General features: G+C 42.1%; 1 protein-coding gene and 1 non-coding gene across 2 annotated transcripts; both read right to left on the bottom strand.

The window, feature by feature from the left end:
• Positions 1–2,425: 2,425 nt before the first annotated feature.
• Positions 2,426–3,748, bottom strand: LOC131625557 (uncharacterized). The gene has a single exon (XM_058896410.1). It carries the CDS (start codon positions 3,746–3,748, stop codon positions 2,426–2,428), a length of 1,323 nt encoding a protein of 440 aa, XP_058752393.1.
• Positions 3,749–8,708: 4,960 nt separating this feature from the next.
• Positions 8,709–8,815, bottom strand: LOC131625561 (small nucleolar RNA R71). The gene has a single exon (XR_009290886.1). It is a non-coding gene; the product is annotated as a small nucleolar RNA R71 (small nucleolar RNA).
• Positions 8,816–19,724: the final 10,909 nt, after the last annotated feature.

Genomic DNA, 19,724 nt, shown 5'->3' with positions numbered 1-19,724 from the left:
CGTAGGAGCAGACTCTCCTCCGGACTGTGGAGGCCTCTTTGGGATCGTCGGGCAGAAGGTCACTTGTTAAGTAGTTGTATACGGGGGTCATCCAGCAGGACCCGTCTCCGATTGCGTTTACGAGCGTTAGCCCGGGCAAGGATCCGGTGCTGGGTTTTGGTAGTATTTCCTGGATCACGAATTTGTTGCCCCCTTCTTTCTAGTACTGGTTAGTTTTGACAGGACATCCAGTCGAGAATTGTGTTCTCTCGGGATATGTTTTACTTTGGCGCTTCTGAATCGGGCCAGTCTTCCACGCACGAGGGTTAAGTATTCGGCGAGGGTCTTGATTTTGACCTGAACTCGCCCGAGATGTGGGACGCGACAAGTTGAGAGTCAGTGAATACCTCGATTTCCTCGGCTTCTAGATCGTTTGCAAGGCGCAATCCGGCGAGCAGAGCTTCATATTCGGCCTGATTGTTGGATGTTAGGAATGAGAGGGAGAGGGATACCTCTACGAGAGTTCCCTCCCCGTTTTCTAGGATAATACCTGCCCCGCTCCCGGATGAGCTTGATGCCCCGTCCACGTATAGGGTCTCTTTCTGGGCATTGTTGTTTGTTGTCTCGGGGAAGGCCATTTCGGCCACAAAGTCTGCTAGGACCTGTGCTTTGAGGGCCTTTCTCCCTTCGTACTTTATGTCAAACTCTGCGAGTTCTAGCAACCAGCGGAGCATCCTCCTAGCCATGTCTGGACGTGCTAGCAATTGTTTTATGGGTTGCTCGGTTCGCACGATTACAGTGTGGGCCAGGAAGTAGTGTCTGAGTCTTCTTGCTGTGGTCACTAATGTGAGCCCGACTTTTTCGATCTATTGGTATCTGACTTCGGGTTCTTGGAGCGCTTTGCTCGTGAAGTATATGGGTCTCTGGCCCTCCGGGGTTTCTCGTACTAAAGCTGCACTGACGGCCTTGGCGGCCACGGCGAGGTAGAGATACAAGGTCTCTCCAGCTTTGGGTCGGGATAAGACTGGTGGGCTCGAGAGAGCCTGCTTGAGATGAGAGAGCGCGCGCTTGCATTCCTCCGTCCATTCGAAGGCGGTTTCCTTTCGTAGGAGTTTAAATAGGGGCAGGGCATGCTGAGCGGATTTGGCCACGAACCTTGACAAAGACGTGAGCATGCCGTTTAGCGTTTGGATTGATTTTTTCGAGTTCGGAGTGGGTAGGTCCGAGAAGGCCATGCATTTGTCTGGATTTGCCTCGATTCCCCTTTCGGTCAGGTAGAAATTGAGGAATTTTCCTGCTCGGACGTCGGAAGTGCATTTCTCGGGGTTGAACCACATTTTGCATTTTCGGGCTTGCTCGAAGACTTTTTTGAGATGGGCGGCATGTTCGGTTTCCCTTTGGGATTTGACGATCATGTCGTCCATATAGACTTCGAGCATATCGCCAATTTCGGCCTGAAATACTTTGTTCATCATGCGTTGATATGTTGCGCCGGCGTTCTTTAGACCGAAGGGCATTACGTTGTAGTAATAGTTGTCCGATTCAGTCATGAAGGCCGTGTATTTCTTGTCAGTTTTAGACATGGGTATTTGGTTATACCCGGAATATGCATCCATAAACGATAGTAATTAAAACCGGCGGAATTATCAACTAGTTTACCTATATTAGGCAGAAGATAAGCATCTTTTGGGCAAGCCCTATTAAGATCAGTGTAGTCAATGAACATGCGCCACTTTCCATTTGATTTTTTAACAAGTACAACGTTGGAGAGCCAAGTGGTGTATTTGGCCTCCGATATAAATTTGGCCTCTAGGAGGTCTATTATAGCTAGTTCGGCCACAGCCGTTTTCTCTGGTGATTGATTTCTCCTCCTCTAGGCGACGGCCTTGCAAGTGGGGTCGATGGTCAGGTGATGGCAGGCCACCTCTGGGTCGAGTCCGGGAATCTCGGCTGCGCTCCAGGAGAACAGGTCAGCGTTCTCGCGGAGGCAAGCTTTGAGTTGTCTTTTGGCGAGTTCCGGTAGGTCTGCTCCGATCTTGACTCCTCTGGTTGGATCTTCCCCAAGGGCTACGAGCTCGAAATCTCCGTCTGGAATTGGCCGGAGGCCCTCCTCAGATGTCCCCGAGTGGGTGCCCTGCTTGGGTTCTTTAAGGAAGCGGCTGTCTAGGTCGACAGTGTCGATGCGCGGAATTGGTAGGTTGGGCTCGGGGATGGCGATGGTCATTGCATTGTCTTGAGTGTCTGTTTTTATCGAACTTAGGCCTTTGGCGGAGGCTTCGAAGCACCTTCTGGCTACTTCGATGTCGTCGTTGAGTGTCGCGACATGTCCTTTTGTTGTGTAGTACTTGAGTTTGAGATGCACGTTCGAGGGGACCGCGATCAGTTTGGCCAGGGTCGGACGTCCTAGGATGCACTGGTAGATCGAAGGGCAGTCGATGACCAGGAATTAGACTTTGATGGCCCTGGCGGTTTCCACCGATCCGATGGAAACGATGAGCTTGACGAACCCCCATGGTGTCGTCACGGTGTCGTTGAAGCCTTGTAGGTCTGATCCCACATAGGGGGTAAGGTGGCTGTCATTGAGTTGTAGTGTTCTGAACAGTTGGGAGTACATGATGTCCACCATACTCCCTTGATCGACTAGGATGTGTCGCACGTCAAAATTGGCCATCCGAGCCCGGATGAGGAGGGGGATGGTCGCGTTGGGCGCTCCGCCGGGCAGTTCCTCTTTGTAGAAAGATATAGAGGATGGGCTGCCTTTCGCTTGGTCGAGAGCAGCGGCTTTGCTCGAACTGGCTGAGAGTAGCTTGTCGAATTCTCGTTTTACGGATCCGACGGTGAGTTTACTGAATCCCCCGCCGGATATGACCATGGCGGAAGGGAACATTTCCCATGAGCTGCGAGGAGAGGGGGCGTTCGCCGATTTGACCCAATCGGGGAGGTAAAAGTCTTCCAGCCTGGTGATGCTCGTGGCTACTTGCATGGCGGGCGTATCCTCCGTCGGCTTTTCCTCGGTGATCGGTTTGGCTTCTTTGGCGGCCTCTTGCTTCTTCGCGTATTGCTTGAGGTGTCCCTCCCGGATTAATATTTCTATGGCATCCTTCATGTGGATGCAGTCCTCAGTGTTATGCCCATGGCCTTTGTGGAATCGGCAGAACTTCGATTTATCCATGTTCGGCCGCGCAGGCATAGTCTTAGGGAAGCGGACCTTGCCCGTCTGAAATTCGGCGTTCGCGCACTCATTTAAGATGCATTCCCTCGAAGCGTTGACCGGGGTGTACTCTCGGAAATTCCCGGCTGGGGCCTTGTAGTCCTTGGGATCTCGGCCCCTGTCGTCTTTCTTTTTGTCCATTCCCCGAAGGGAATTGTCTTGGCGACCATTTTTACTGCTTTCTTCCTGCCTGGAGTTAGGTACTGCATGAGCGGCCTCCTTTTCCTCATATTGTATGTATGCCTGGGCTTTGAGGAAGAACTCGTCCAGAGTGACCGGTGTTTCGATCCCGACGGCTTTGGCGAAGTCTGAGCGTGGTCGGAGGCCTCGCTCGAGCAAGAATTTCTTCATATGGGCAGTTGTGGATACCTGCACGGCTTCCTTGTTGAATCTTTCTATGTAATCCCGTAGGGACTCGTCTTTTCCTTGGATGATGGCTTCCAAGGAGGCTTCTGACTTGGGGTGTCTTCGGGAGGACGTGAAGTGTCTGGAAAAAAGTTTTCCGAGCACCTTCCATGAGGTGATGGACTCATCGGGCAAACTCTTATACCAAGTCATGGCTCCTTTGCATAGGGTGGTAGGGAACAGACGCATTTGATGGCACCAGGCACTTCTCTATAGTCGAGAAGGGCATCGATGTTCTCTATGTGTTCGTCCGGATCGGTGGTCCCGTCGTATGTGCCCAGCGGTAGGGGTGCTTCCAAGATTGAGTGGGACAGAGGGCATCTAGGCTCCTCTTCATCGTCGCTGGCGGAAGGAGTGGAAGAGCAGCTCCGACTCCGCCTGTGTCGCCTCCGGTTATCTTCGTGCTTTGTCGTAGGTGATCGGGATCTTCTTTTTGGTCGCGGAGACTGTGATCGGTGTCGGGAGCGGTGGTCGCTTGACCCTTTCTTGGAGGATGGACCCGCGTTCTCTCTAGGGGAGGGAGACCAAGGGCGTTTCTTGGGAACCATGTCGCGCTGAGAGTGATGCTTGCGACCGGGGGGAGTCTTTGATCGGCGTTTTTGTTCGAGTGCCCCGATCCTATCGTTTTGCTGCTGAATGAGCGCGTTGGTCTGGGCAAGAGCGTCCATAACAGTGGTCATGGTCTGGTCCTGGGGAGTCTGACCTTTGGAGAGGAAAGGGTTATCTAGAATCTCGTCGTGGTTGTCCTTCCCGCCTATATTCTCGAGACGCTGGAGTGCATCGTCTTGGAGATCTCTTGGGGAGGGAGATGCCGTGGCACTGTCGCGAGGGACGGTGTTTCTGGATGGAGGTACGACGATGGAAATGTCGTTTTTGGTGAGTAAATGAAGAGGAGTCTTCGTTATTGCCAGCCATGAGTGAAAGTTGATTTGAGCTTTGGTTCCTAGGATCTTGCAAGAGGCAAGAATGGATCAAGAAAGTGCAAGAAGAGGAACAGGGGAGCTGGATCTTCCCACAGACGGCGCCACTGATCTTACCGAGCAGATCAGATGGCCAGCAACAATGAAAGCTTGAAGGTCCGAACGGTTAAGAGGGAAAAAAAGGGTTGTACCTGCAAGGCACTCCGATGTCAAAGTAAGTATATGTTCCACAAGGTACAACAAAGTGTGAGAATTTTGGGGTAAGAAATGATTACATTGCCCTCTATCATGAGAGGGCTATTTATAGGGTGCCCTTATGCGAAATTGGCTCCTCCTTCTAAGGCGGGGATTTAGGTGACGCGTGAGCTGACATCTTACCGGGAACGAGTGTGCCTCGTGGTCGGCTGTCCTAGGCGTCTGCCCGGAGCGGTCTGGAGGAGGCTGCCACGCGTGGTCCAAAGCGCCTTGGGCCAAAGGTTGGATTGACCCAATTAGATTTATTGGGTCGGCCCAGAACAACACTAATGAAGTTGGTTAATGCAACGTCCAGGTATTAAAAATAATTTTTAGTAGTCATCAAACTTGGTTTGTACAGTGTAAAAACTTGGTTAATGCAGTAATGAAGTTGGTTAATGCACGTCCGTATATGAACAATATCGTCCGTAATTTTAAAAATAAAAAATAAAAAATATTATTTTATTTTAAAAAACAATGTTCACCGTATAAATACGGTGAACAGTGTTTGGTGTAAGTATTGGTGTATAATATGTGTGTAAAAATAACATTACTCTTAGAAAAATTAACTTGTTCCACTTAACTTCTTCACCCCCTAACCACCATTATTGCGGTCAAGACAAACCCTTTCCCAATAGACCCAATATTTGAAAACTCTAACATTGAAATAAATATATAAGAAGAAAATGATAATCAAGAACATGATCGGTAAGATCTTTAAACTGAAAATGCAATTATCTTAAAAATTATAATGCATTTAATTAGTAATCAATTAATTGCACTAATCAACCTTGATTACAAAAATGAAGAGAATCAATATAGCTCAATTTTTTTCATTCATTTTATCAGCAAATGAGAAAATCATGACACTTTTATACAAAACTGATACCAAATATTTTTAGAAAAATCCAAGCAAAAACTCATGAAATAATGATCCATATATTTTTAAGATCTCTGAGAAAAATGAAATATTCAACTGGTGAACAAAATATGCAAAAATATTGCTAGATTAAAAAATTAAACAATCATCTGAGTCGAAGCTTTGAAGACACAATTTCACATCTGTCGAACCGGGAATTTGGACACACTTTCACCAACCTATTATTAAATCAATAACTACAATGGTCCGTGGTCACTTACACAACTCAAGAATACACAACTGGTTATTTTCTGCGATGATTTTCTAGTGTGTGCGGTTATGAACCCTACATACACAACAATAACGTTAACACATACATAGACATCGCTAAAACATCACAACCAAAATAAGCTCAAACATGAGTCCTAAATAAAACAAAACATGAATGATAAACATTGCAGAAAAACAAAAAAACACAGAAAAACACATAAGCTCAAACTTGAGTGTATAATTGTTACAAATGAAGAAAAATAAACCTTGTGTGAGATATTGGATCGAACTCTAGTATGGTCGAAGGATAGCTTCTTGGTTCGACAGGATTAAGCATGAAGTCGAAGGTTGTTCACATGCTTGTGTCGATGATGCTAGGGTTGTTAGCCTGTTAAATTAGGTTTAGTGTTTAATGATAACACGATTTTATATCGTATATTTAGCCTGAAATCCATAGATATTTATATCATTTTCCGTTTATGATATTGATTTATTATGATATTACGCGAGTTTTTGCTTTGTTTCAGGTTTTACACTCTTATTATGACTATTTGTGAAAAGGAGAAGAAATGGAGCTAAAACGACCACTATTTATGCCTAAAAGATGAAAAATGGGTGCTGAAGTAAAAAGGGAGTGCAAATAAGGCCCAAATGTGCTAAAAGAGACCCAAAGGCCCAAAGAAGCAATCCAGCCCACGAAGGAACCATTTGTGAGTGGCCCAACTAAATGCTGCAAAGAGGAGACGCACGTCTCCACGTCTCATTAGCCACGTCAGAAAAAGGGAGACGCACGTCTCCAGTCCCCTACATTCTCTCCACTTGAGACGCACGTCTCAAGTCTTCAACGAAGCTTCCCCAAGAATCGGAGACGCACGTCACCAAGTCCAAGTCTGCTGGAGCTCCTCTTTTCACGCAATCCAACTGCAAAGCCTCTCCTATAAATAGAGGCAGATACTTCACTTCAACCGGTCCAATTTCCTGCTAACGAAGTGCTGCCGAAATTGTACCGTGCATTATATTTTCTGCCTTCCTTTAATTCAAACAGTTATTTTCTCACAACGATTTCTACACCGGAAATTGTTGTGAACCTTTTATAAATCTAGCCTTACGTTAGATTTATCGCCTTTTATTTTCCTTGTTTTATTTTCCGTCCGTTTAAATTCCGAAGAACGATCCAGCCAATCTGTGGTGGAAGTTCAGTACTTGAAGATTCAGTTTCAATTTATTTAATTCAGGTTTAATATTTACTGCCTTTATTTATATATTTACTTGCATGATATATTATATGCCAATTACCATGCCTTTTATTATAAGCCAAATTAATTTATGCATGCTTAACTGTATTAATATGTCTGGCTAAATTACTAAGGTATCGGTATGTAAAGTAAGTTAACCGTAGGGATCCGAAATAAATTGGCTTAATTATGTTTTATTAAATATCACTTGTTTTTGGTTTGTATGTCTAATTTAATTAGTAAGTCTTAAAACCAATAGAGCGAACGTTTGAGGGCTTAAGACGGTCAAAGGTTAAAATCAATAGAGCGTAAGTTTGAGATATTTAACTGGATAGTAGACATAGGACATTAGTTTTAAGGATGGCGAAAGCGTATTAAAACTAATTAGAACTTATTTATTTTCAAAAATTGTTTTTACACCCGAGCGGGATGGCGAAAGCGTACGTTAGGGATATTAGCATGTTCCAAGTCAACAGAGCGAAAGTTTGAGATTAGGAGATTTAAATAGATAACAACTTTATAAAACAGGCATTTTATTAATTACGTTGTTTCCAAAAAGCTCTTCTAAAATCTAATGGGATGGCGAAAGCGTACATTAGGATTAGGATAGTAATCTAAATCAACAGAGCGAAAGTTTGAGACGAGGATTTTTAACCAATTGAATTAGTAAAGATTTTTAATTAAATTATGCAAAAGCCAATGGACCTTCGGATCACCTTAAGTTAAACGAAATACATACTGATATCTGTCTTTTATTATATTCTTTATTTCTCACAATCACTCTCCCTTAGGAACAATCAAAATATTAGTAGCCCTAGCTTTACATAGTAACCTTAGATAACGGTAGATCGATTCATAGTCCCTGTGGATTCGATATCTTTTAAAACTACACGACACGACTGTGCACTTGCAGTCATCAGATTAATAGACACGTAAAGTCGGGATCAAGTTTTTGGCGCCGTTGTCGGGGACTATTTAAGTCGATATCGTAACTCACTGTTACACCGTAGAGACTAGGGAAATTCTTTCTTTTCTTTCTGAACGATTGTATGCCAAATACTCGTTCACAAGGAGGAGATTTAATACAACGAATTAACGAGATCGAACGTTTCATTAACGTCAAACGTCGAGCTCGCAATCTTCCCGAAGTAGCACCAATTCCGATTAATCAGGAATTGACTTTTACTGATCAAATTAATCAAATCACCCCAAAGTTAGAGATGGCTGCTCTTCGTCCTCTTAGAGACTATGCCGCTCCTTCGCGCGCTGAACCACACTCAAGTATCGCACCACCTGCGATTGAGGTAAACACTTTCGAACTGAAACCTTCGTTGGTCCAAGCTGTTCAACAGAATCAATTCTCTGGAAGCCCTGCAGACGACCCCAACCTCCATTTATCTGTGTTCGTGCAATACGCCAACACTGTCAAAGCTAACAACGTTAGTTCCGAAGCTATTCGATTACGTCTCTTTCCTTTCTCCTTGAGAGATAGAGCTAGAGCGTGGCTTCAATCCCTGCCTTCTAATTCGATAACTACATGGGATGAATTGAAGAGAGTATTCTTAGCGAGATACTTTTCGCCTAGCAAAACTGCTATGCTAAGAGGTCAAATCAACGGATTTACCCAGAAAGATAACGAATCACTCTTCGAAGCTTGGGAACGTTACAAGGACATGCTTAGACTATGCGCTCATCATGGACTCGAACCATGGCTGATCATCCATACTTTCTATGGTGGTCTCTTATATAACACTAAAATGACTATAGATGCCGCTGCTGGCGGAGCATTAATGGACAAACCCCATGATGAAGCATATAACCTCATAGAGAACATGGCACAAAACCATTACCAATGGGGTGGAGAACGAGCCGCTCTAGAGAAAGCCCAAACCAAAGGAGGAATGTACGAAATAAGTGGTATAGACCGCGTTAACGCTAAAGTAGACGCTTTAACTCAAAAGATCGAGAACTTAACCATCACTCCTTCAGCCACCGCTGCTGCTGTAACACCAAACATAGAGATTTGTGGATTGACTGGACACGCAGTTGCCGAATGTCAACTCTTGACTGGAGTCCCATCTGATCAAGTAAACTATGCTCAAGGAAACCCATTATTCTAACACGTACAACCCTGGATGGAAAAACCACCCGAACTTTTCTTATAAAAACAACAACGCGTTGTACGCGCCTGGAAAAGCACCTGCTGTACCACCTGGCTACCAAAAAGCGCCTGTAGCTGCTCAAAACACCCCTAGGAAGTCAAATCTAGAAATCATGATGGAGAACTTTATAGCTTCCCAACAACAAACCAATAAGGACTTCCTAAATCAAAACATCCACAATAGCGAGCAACTAAAACAACTATCGAACAAAGTAGATGCCTTAGCTACGCATAACAAAATGTTAGAAACTCAAATCTCACAAGTAGCTCAACAACAAGCACCTACTGCTGTCCCTGCTGGCACGTTTCCTGCTCAACCACAACCTAATCCTAAAGGACATGCGAACGCGATAACACTACGAAGTGGAACGAATTACGATGGACCCATTGATCCTAGAACTCAAAACGCACCCATGTCACAACAAGAGCCAAAGGAAACCCAAAAGACATCAACTGATGATCAAACTGCTAAGACCAATGAGAGCAACAACGAAGTGGAACCTGAAAAAGAGAAACCTTACGTTCCACCACCACCTTATAAGCCACCAATTCCTTATCCTCCGAGATTAGCTAAATCAAAAACCGAAGCGCAATTTAAAAGATTTGTAGAACTTCTGAAACAATTAAACATAACCATACCGTTCACAAAAGCCATAACTGAAATGCCTTTGTACGCTAAATTCCTAAAAGAAATCCTATCAAACAAAAAGAAACTCGAGGATAACGAAACCGTAACGCTTACCGCTGAATGTAGCGCTATCATCCAAAATAACATGCCTCCAAAACTGAAAGATCCTGGTAGTTTCTCTATACCCTGCGTAATAGGTAAAACCATCATAGAGAAAGCCCTGTGCAATTTAGGAGCCAGTGTTAGTTTGATGCCTCTTTCAACCTGTAAGAAACTAAATCTGGGTGAGCTTAAGGCAACGAGAATGTCTCTTTAATTAGCTGACCGTTCACTCAAATACCCTGTAGGAATGTTAGAAAATATCCCTGTTCGTGTAGGTCAATTCTACATCCCAACTGACTTCATCATTATGGATATCCAAGAAGATTCTAATATCCCGATCATACTAGGAAGACCATTCTTAGCAACCGCTGGTGCAATCATAGATGTCAAGCGAGGAAAGCTTACTTTCGAAGTAGGAGAAGAGAAAATAGAATTTATTCTTTCCCAATTCCTAAAAGCACCCTCTATAATTGACACATGCTGCTCTGCCGACATAATCGACGAGTGTGTTAATGAAATAAAATCCGAACCAGATATGGAAACCGAGATCCTAAAAATTCCTATACCGCCAATCTTTGAAGATGACAACTGGCGTGGGGAATATCAAGATGACCATCTGAGTGAATGTTTAGCCTTAACTCCTGATCCTATACCTGGACCGAAGAAACCTGCTATAGAACTGAAAACACTGCCTACCGATCTTAGATACGAATTCCTAGACGAAGAACGTAACCGACCCGTTATAGTTAACGCTGATTTAGGACAAACCGAGACTGTAAAATTACTTACTGTCCTGAGGAAATACCCAACCGCTTTAGGATATAACATATTAGATTTGAAAGCAATAAGTCCTTCCCTCTATATGCACCGCATTATGCTCGAAGACGATTGTAAAACCTCTAGAGAACATCAAAGGCGATTAAATCCTATTATGAGCGATGTGGTTAAAAAGGAAATCCAAAAACTGCTAGAAGCCGGAATAATATATCCTATATCCGATAGTAAATGGGTTAGTCCTGTTCATGTCGTACCAAAGAAAGGAGGAGTTACTGTAATCACTAACGCAAAAGGCGAATTTGTAGCGCAAAGTACCCAAACTGGATGGAGAATGTGCATTGACTATAGGAAGCTAAACAAAGTTACCAGAAAAGACCATTCCCTTTACCTTTCATAGATCAAATGCTTGAAAGCCTAGCTAAACACTCACATTTCTGTTATCTGGATGGATACTCCGGATTTTTCCAAATTCCTATCCACCCTGACGACCAAGAGAAGACCACATTTACCTGTCCTTATGGTACATTCGCTTATAGATGAATGCCTTTTGGGCTTTGCAATGCACCCGCGACCTTCCAAAGATGCATGATGGCAATATTTGCCGACTTCCTAGATGGAATAATGGAGGTCTTTATGGACGACTTCTCTGTCTGTGGAGGAAGTTTTGAAACATGTTTAGAGAACCTTGAATTGGTACTTAAACGATGCGTAAGCGTAAACCTAGTCCTTAATTGGGAAAAGTGCCACTTCATGGTTCGACAAGGAATTGTACTTGGACACATCGTATCTGATAGAGGGATTGAAGTAGATAAAGCCAAAATCGAAATTATTGAAAACCTTCAACCTCCCAAAACTGTTAGAGAAATAAGAAGTTTTCTAGGACACGCTGGTTTTTACCGACGTTTCATTAAGGATTTCTTTAAAATAACCAAACCCTTAACTGAATTACTAATGAAAGACGCCGAATTTATTTTTACCGATAAATGCACTGAAGCATTTCATACGCTTAAACGAGCATTAATCTCTGCGCCAATTATGCAACCTCCCGACTGGAATGAGCCTTTCGAAATAATGTGTGACGCAAGTGATTATGCTGTAGGAGCCGTTCTAGGGCAAAGAAAAGATAAGAAACTACATGTCATATACTATGCGAGTAGAACCCTAGACGAAGCTCAAATGAATTATGCCACGACAGAAAAAGAGTTATTAGCTGTCGTATTTGCATTAGACAAGTTCCGTTCTTACCTGGTAGGAGCCAAAATAATCATATACACTGACCACGCTGCCATTAGGTACCTCCTAACCAAGAAAGACGCCAAACCGAGACTTTTGAGATGGATCCTGTTACTACAAGAGTTCGACTTGGAAATTAAAGATAAAAAGGGAACTGAAAATGTCGTAGCAGATCACCTCTCTCGATTGGAAAATCTGAAACCCGAACAAGTACCAATTGACGATGATTTCCCTTATGAAAGACTCATCGCTCAGTTAGAAGCCAATGAATTCGAACCATACCATCCAAACGCTGAAACCAACAAATTAGCAGAAATAGCTTTAGCCCGCTCTGACACACCTTGGTATGCAGATTTCGCAAACTACCTAGCTGCTGGTGTGCTTCCTCCTGATCTAAGTTACCAACAGAAGAAGAAATTCTTCCATGACCTAAAACATTACTATTGGGATGACCCACTCCTGTTCAAAAGAGGCCCCGATGGAATCTTTAGACGCTGTGTACCCGAGGAAGAAATAGGAAGTATAATAACACACTGCCATTCTGCACCGTGTGGAGGACACCATAGCACATCTAGAACCTGCGCCAAAATCCTTCAATCTGGACTCTTCTGGCCCAACCTGTGGAAAGATGTTTATTTTGCTGTACTAAACTGTGATAGATGCCAACGAACCGGAAACATTTCGAGACGCGATGAAATGCCTCAAAAGGGCATTCTGGAAGTAGAAATATTTGACGTCTGGGGAATAGACTTTATGGGTTCGTTTCCGTCATAGTTTGGAAAGCAATATATACTCGTAGCCGTCGTTTACGTTTCAAAATGGATAGAAGCTATCGCTTCTCCTACAAACGATACACGAGTAGTTATCAAACTCTTCAAAAACGTCATCTTTCCTAGGTTCGGTATGCTTAGACTAGTAATTAGCGATGGTGGTTCCCATTTCATTTCAAGAATACTTGAGAAACTCCTTCGAAAATATGGAGTAAATCATCGAATAGCTACACCATACCATCCACAAACAAGCGGACAAGTAGAAGTATCTAACCGCGAAATAAAACAAATATTTGAGAAAACTGTTGCTATATCTAGAAAAGATTGGTCAACCAAGCTAAATGAAGCTTTATGGGCTTATAGAACAGCTTTCAAAACTCCAATAGGAACTACCCCATTCAAACTCGTTTATGGAAAATCATGCCACCTCCCGGTAGAGTTAGAACATAAAGCTTATTGGGCCATTAAGAACTTAAATCTAAACTACACCGCCGCTGGTGAGAAACGACTTCTAGACATAAACGAATTAGAAGAACTTAGACAAGACGCTTACGAAAACGCCAAAATCTATAAAGAGAGAACGAAAAAATGGCACGACAAGCGTATATCTAGGAAAAATTTTAGCATAGGCGATAAAGTACTTTTGTTTAATTCTAGACTAAAATTATTTCTTGGGAAGTTACGATCTAGATGGTCTGGCCCTTTCGAAATAACTAACATATTTCCGAGCGGAGCGATAGAAATCAAAGGAGAAACCGTCAAACCTTTTGTCGTAAATGGGCAACGTCTTAAGTATTACCATCATCTCGAACACGATGAAAACATCGAACTTTTTAAACTTGACGAGCTGCCCGCTCATTCGAAAAAATAGTTTTCTATTTTTAAAATCGTCGAGCTTACGACATAAAACAAAGCGCTTGGTGGGAGACAACCCACATTTATTTATTCTTTTATTTTATTTTTATTTTTATTTTTAACCTTTTATTTTCATTTAAATAATCTATTCTATTTTGAATTATTTTAATTTTAATTTTAATCATTCTTAAATTTTTTTTCCTACATTTTATAATAACTACTATAATTATAACTGCTATCTTAATTCGAGAAAATATTCCTTTTTTTTATAATTATATTTATTATTATAATTTGTTACATTTTTATATTATTTTTATTTTTATTTTTCTTCCTTTTAAATCAACACTAGCCTAGTTCTAACTTAATCTTAATATTTTCAACTTCTAGGTTTTCTTAACTACTAACTAAGATGCAAGAAGTCGATAATATGGAAGTTTTGTTCCGTGGTAGAGGACAAGAAGCAAGATTTGATAAGCTGGCTGAAAGACAAATGGATTTGACCTGCTACCCTCACCAACCGACTATAATAAGACTTGGTATCGAAGAAAGCGTTCTACACCTGCTAAACCAAATTGGTTGGACTGGTTCTCACCTGTTCCGCAAGTTTAGTACCTACCGGAAGCTCACTCTGGAATTCTTGAGCTCCCTGACCTATCTTCCTAACTGTGGACAAGGACTGAGAAAAGGAGTCATTCTCTTTAGACTCTTTGGTATGGAATTTAACTTTTGCATCCGAGATTTTGCTGAAATGCTAGAACTACCTCATGGATCAGATGCATACACCCAAGTAGCTGAAGACAGCCTTGCGTACTGGGAGTTGGAACAATATTGGGGCAAGATCACTTGAAACGACAACCCTGAAGAGAACGAATTCCAATCTGAGAACATCCATAACCCTGCTTTCAGATACTTCCACAAGATCATTGCTCATTACATCTTTGGTAAACCCGATAATGTCACTGAAGTTTCTAGAGAAGTTATTCGTCATGTTCTGCTCCTCTCAGAATTGCCCGGTCAATGCCATCGCATTCATGCTAACAAACTTCGAGCGCATCACGCAAGACGAAGTTTCACCTATTAGGATCGGCAGATTTGTCACTATGATTGCTAATGCTATAGGAATGAGAATACCTTTGCTTAGATTGACACCTCTTGGTTCCCACAATTCTATGGACATTCATTTCTGCTTTAATCGAGGTATCATCGATAACCTTGGACCTGATCAGTTTGATTTGCTCATCGATAACAAAGTATTGGATCAGTTCACCTTACCGAGTCCAAGAACGAGTGTGCACAACCCTGCTAACTAGCTTTACTATGGTCAGATTCCTGAGAGAGAACCCTCACCTGAAACCCCTCAAGCTTATGAACATTTTGATGAGGAAATGCACGTATCAGAATCTGAGCCTGACACTCCTCCTGGATACTATGACCCTAATCCTGAAGATGAACCCATTCCTGATTATGAACCTCTTTCTGAAGATGAACCTATACCCGAGTATGAGCCTGAGACTCCTTCTGAAGATTCTGTTGATGATTACACTGTTGATATAACTGATGTCGAGCTCGAGCCACAACAACCCGCTGCATCCACCGCATCAGTGAACCAAAGAATGCCTAATCAGAACACACACGAGCAAGCCATCACTGCACTGCAACAAGATGTACAACATGTGCGTAACGAGCTACACAGTTTGCAAATGCACTTCTTCGATTTCATCGACACCGTCAATGCTCAATTCGACGAAGTCTTCAAACACATTTACTCTAATGTGCACAACAATAGACGTGGCTAGATGTTGCCGTTTAGATTTTTAGATTTTATTTCTAGTTGTAGTAATTTCAATTTCTAGTTTAGATTTCACTTTCTGCACTTTTGCATTCTATTCCTGTCAACACTCAGTACCAGTTTAATATTAAATGCAAAATTTTATTCATTACTGCTACTGTGTTATACTGCATTACTATTAACTGCTATGTATTCCTGTTTACCATATTTTTGCTGCTTATAGTATGATACAATGACACTGTACTGAGCTAGTATTCTGTATTAATGCTACTGTCAGAACTGGTCCACACCTGCATGCGTGAAACCCACTTACCTGAGCTAGGAGACGCACGTCTCCATTCATGTGGGACCAGCAGTCTGCACGCATAGGACAGGAGACGCACGTCTCCGTGCCTGTCCCCCAGCAGACTGGCTGCCTGAGACGCGCGCCTTCCCAAGGCCAGCAGTCTGCACTTTTGACCACGCAGAAGACTCTCTTTACTCCCCATTTTGAATTTTGAATTTGAATTTCAAAATTCATCATTCAATCTTCTTCATTCTTCCCATTATTTCTTCCATTTAAACACCATAAACCTCATTCATCCTCCATCATTCACCTCTTTAACTCTTCATCATTTCCCATTCTTCTATACCATTCAAACTTCAAACACCACCATAATTCCATTTTAATTCCACATTAACCACACCATCTTCAAACCACACTATAAAACCACACCACCACCACTCTTATTCTTCACAACCTTCATACCATTTTCTACCATTCTACTCTCCATTCTATTTTTCTTTTCAAACTCACCATGCCTCCACGTTCAATCATCCGTAGTGTGCGTCCAGAGAGACCACCCCCTAACCTTAACAATATTATTTTCCGTGAAGACGACAACGATGCTCAAAGAACCAAATACCTCGCGTTCTATGAACGTTCGGTTGTTCCCACAAAATTTGTGAACACCGAATGTCTAGAAACTATGGGTCTCATTGATGGTGTCACCCGTTTACTCACTAAATCTAGCCTACACCATCTTTGTACCGAACCCGTACCAACTTACGAGCCACTCGTCTTGGAGTTCTTGAGCTCTTTCAACTACGACACTCCTTCTAATCAACCACTCTCAACCGGTAGCATCCAATTTTGGATGTTCAACCGTGAATATACTTTGGATCAAGAAGTAGTGGCTACGTACTTGCATTTTAATAATGCACCAAATGCTCTCCGCACAATTTTTCAAGAACTCAATGGTCGTTCATGGGAACAACATGCTTTCGACCTCTGGTTTAATCTCACTGGCGAAGTTCCTACTGGTTGGAGGGCTCTACATGCTTCTCACATTCAAAACCCCGCTATACGTTATTTTCAACGTGTTTTGGGGCATACTATTTTTGCGAGATCCAACAACCATAAGGTAAATCAGCATGAATTATTTTTCCTTTATTGTGCGCTAAACAATCTCCGTTTCAATGCCGCACCTTTTATGCTCCAACACATCCAAAGTTGTGTCAACGCCCCCGCTACAATTCCCTTCCTGTTTGGCGGTATTATTACTTCCTTGGCCTGTGCCTTAGGTCTTGGTGATGAACTCATCTCCCTCTCTCATCTCATGATTCCTGCTCAATCACTCGACCTCACTTATTCCCGTGACTCCCACTTGGTTTCACCCCGCCATGATGGCCGATACACCTTGGTCGTCAACAAAGTTCTGATTCCTTATGTCGTCCTTCCATGCCCAGAAAGAATCAACATCCGTTATGTTCAGCGTTGGAGGCTTATTGAAGACAATCCTCAAGACAACCAACCTGAACATCCTAATGAACCTATGGATGCAAATGAAGAAGAACTCAACCAAGGGCAAGCTGATGTCAACCAACCTCCTCAAAACAACCCTCCGCCTATCACTCTTGATGCCATGTATGCTGCAATTCAACGACAAGACCACCTTTTTCAAGCTATGCAGACAAACCAAAATGAAACACTGAGGCTTATTCGAGAGATGCAACAAGAACACCGTGACTATGCTATTAGGAACAAAGGCCAATACACTGAAATTGCTACACAATTGCATGATCTTAACATTCGTGTAAATGGTTCTCCTACTGATAGACGTCGCTGTGTTTGTACAAGAGGCGCAAGCAGTTCTCGCAACCGCAACACTGAGGAGTAGTTCTCATGCATTGAGGACACTGCATCATTTAAGTCTGGGGGAGTAGTCGTATTACTTGCTTTAGTTTTATTTCCTTTTAGTTTATTTCCTTTCCTTTTAGTTTATTTCCCTTCCTTGTAATGTTTTTCTAATTCAATAAAGAATATTTATGGAATTTCAAGTCTTATCTTTATAATTCCGTAGTTATTTAAATTTCTTCCATTTTCATGAGCCATTACAAAATTTTTGCTCCTAAACGATAAAATGCAAGACCCCACACGTTCGAGAAATACGAAGCTACTCAAACAACAAACGCATAGAAATTGACTTAGATTCAAGTCAATATCCTTATTGTTCCAACACTCTAAAACCCCCAAGTATGCGTAACCGATTTGAGTACCCTTTATATCGAAACCATCGACTTTAATTTTTGAAGTAACCCTTAGTAGTTTATTCTAGCAGTCGGCACCGTCTTAGATACAAACTACACAGAGAGTCGATGAATATAAGTGTATGATCCTCATAAAAATAATTATATTCTTAACCGTAACAAGAAATGTGCCCACTAAGTAAGATGATCCTCACAAGATCATTTAACCTAACAATCGCAAATCTCAAATACAGAGAATTTAAAAACTCATTGTTGATTGGTTCAGAAGTCATCTGGTACTGAACTTGGTAGGAGGGACTATTGTCCGATTCCCCGCGATCTACTAATGAACGCTAAGGAGTATACCACATAATTGTGCCAGAACTCCATAAGAAGGATCCTAGTGTCGCTACTATAAGTTTATTGCTAGGATCTGTAACATTATCTTAAAACAAAAACACTATGTAGCTGAGTATGACCGAACGACGTGGTGGAAGCATATTTCATATCGCTGTCCTCCTATCTTTATCTTGTTATTTTGCTTGAGGACAAGCAGAGGTTCAAGTCTGGGGGAATTTGATAACACGATTTTATATCGTATATTTAGCCTGAAATCCATAGATATTTATAGCATTTTCCGTTTATGATATTGATTTATTATGATATTACGCGAGTTTTTGCTTTGTTTCAGGTTTTCACTCTTATTATGACTATTTGTGAAAAGGAGAAGAAATGGAGCTAAAACGACCACTATTTATGCCTAAAAGATGAAAAATGGGTTCTGAAGTAAAAAGGGAGTGCAAATAAGGCCAAAATGTGCTAAAAGAGACCCAAAGGCCCAAAGAAGCAATCCAGCCCACGAAGGAACCATTTGTGAGTGGCCCAACTAAATGCTGCAAAGAGGAGATGCACGTCTCCACGTCTCATTAGCCACGTCAGCAAAAGGGAGATGCACGTCTCCAGTCCCCTAAATTCTCTCCACTTGAGACGCACGTCTCAAGTCTTCAACGAAGCTTCCCCAAGAATCGGAGACGCACGTCTCCAAGTCCAAGTCTGCTGGAGCTCCTCTTTTCACGCAATCCAACTGTAAAGCCTCGCCTATAAATAGAGGCAGATACTTCACTTCAACCGGTCCGATTTCCTGCTAACGAAGTGCTGCCGAAATTGTACCGTGCATTATATTTTCTGCCTTCCTTTAATTCAAATAGTTATTTTCTCACAACGATTTCTACACCGGAAATTGTTGTGAACCTTTTATAAATCTAGCCTTACGTTAGATTTATCACCTTTTATTTTACTTGTTTTATTTTCCGTCCATTTAAATTCCGAAGAACGATCCAGCCAACCTGTGGTGGAAGTTCAGTACTCGAAGATTCAGTTTCAATTTATTTAATTCAGGTTTAATATTTACTGCTTTTATTTATATATTTACTTGCATGATATATTATATGCCAATTACCATGCCTTTTATTATAAGCCAAATTAATTTATGCATGCTTAACTGTATTAATATGTCTGGCTAAATTACTTAGGTATCGGTATGTAAAGTAAGTTAACCGTAGGGATCCGAAATAAATTGGCTTAATTATGTTTTATTAAATATCACTTGTTTTTGGTTTGTATGTCTAATTTAATTAGTAAGTCTTAAAACCAATAGAGCGGAAGTTTGAGGGCTTAAGACGGTCAAAGGTTAAAATCAATAGAGCGAAAGTTTGAGATATTTAACTGGATAGTAGACATAGGACATTAGTTTTAAGGATGGCGAAAGCGTATTAAAACTAATTAGAA

The sequence above is a fragment of the Vicia villosa genome, unplaced genomic scaffold (assembly GCF_029867415.1).
Source record: "Vicia villosa cultivar HV-30 ecotype Madison, WI unplaced genomic scaffold, Vvil1.0 ctg.000219F_1_1, whole genome shotgun sequence".
Lineage (NCBI taxonomy): Eukaryota > Viridiplantae > Streptophyta > Magnoliopsida > Fabales > Fabaceae > Vicia > Vicia villosa.
The sequence above is the reverse complement of the archived record's forward strand: the minus strand, read 5'-3'. Positions and strand labels throughout refer to the sequence as shown.

Bases quoted from the DNA above. Each gene is read 5' to 3' on its own strand.
- LOC131625557 (XM_058896410.1), bottom strand. From the start codon at position 3,748: ATGACTTGGTATAAGAGTTTGCCCGATGAGTCCATCACCTCATGGAAG.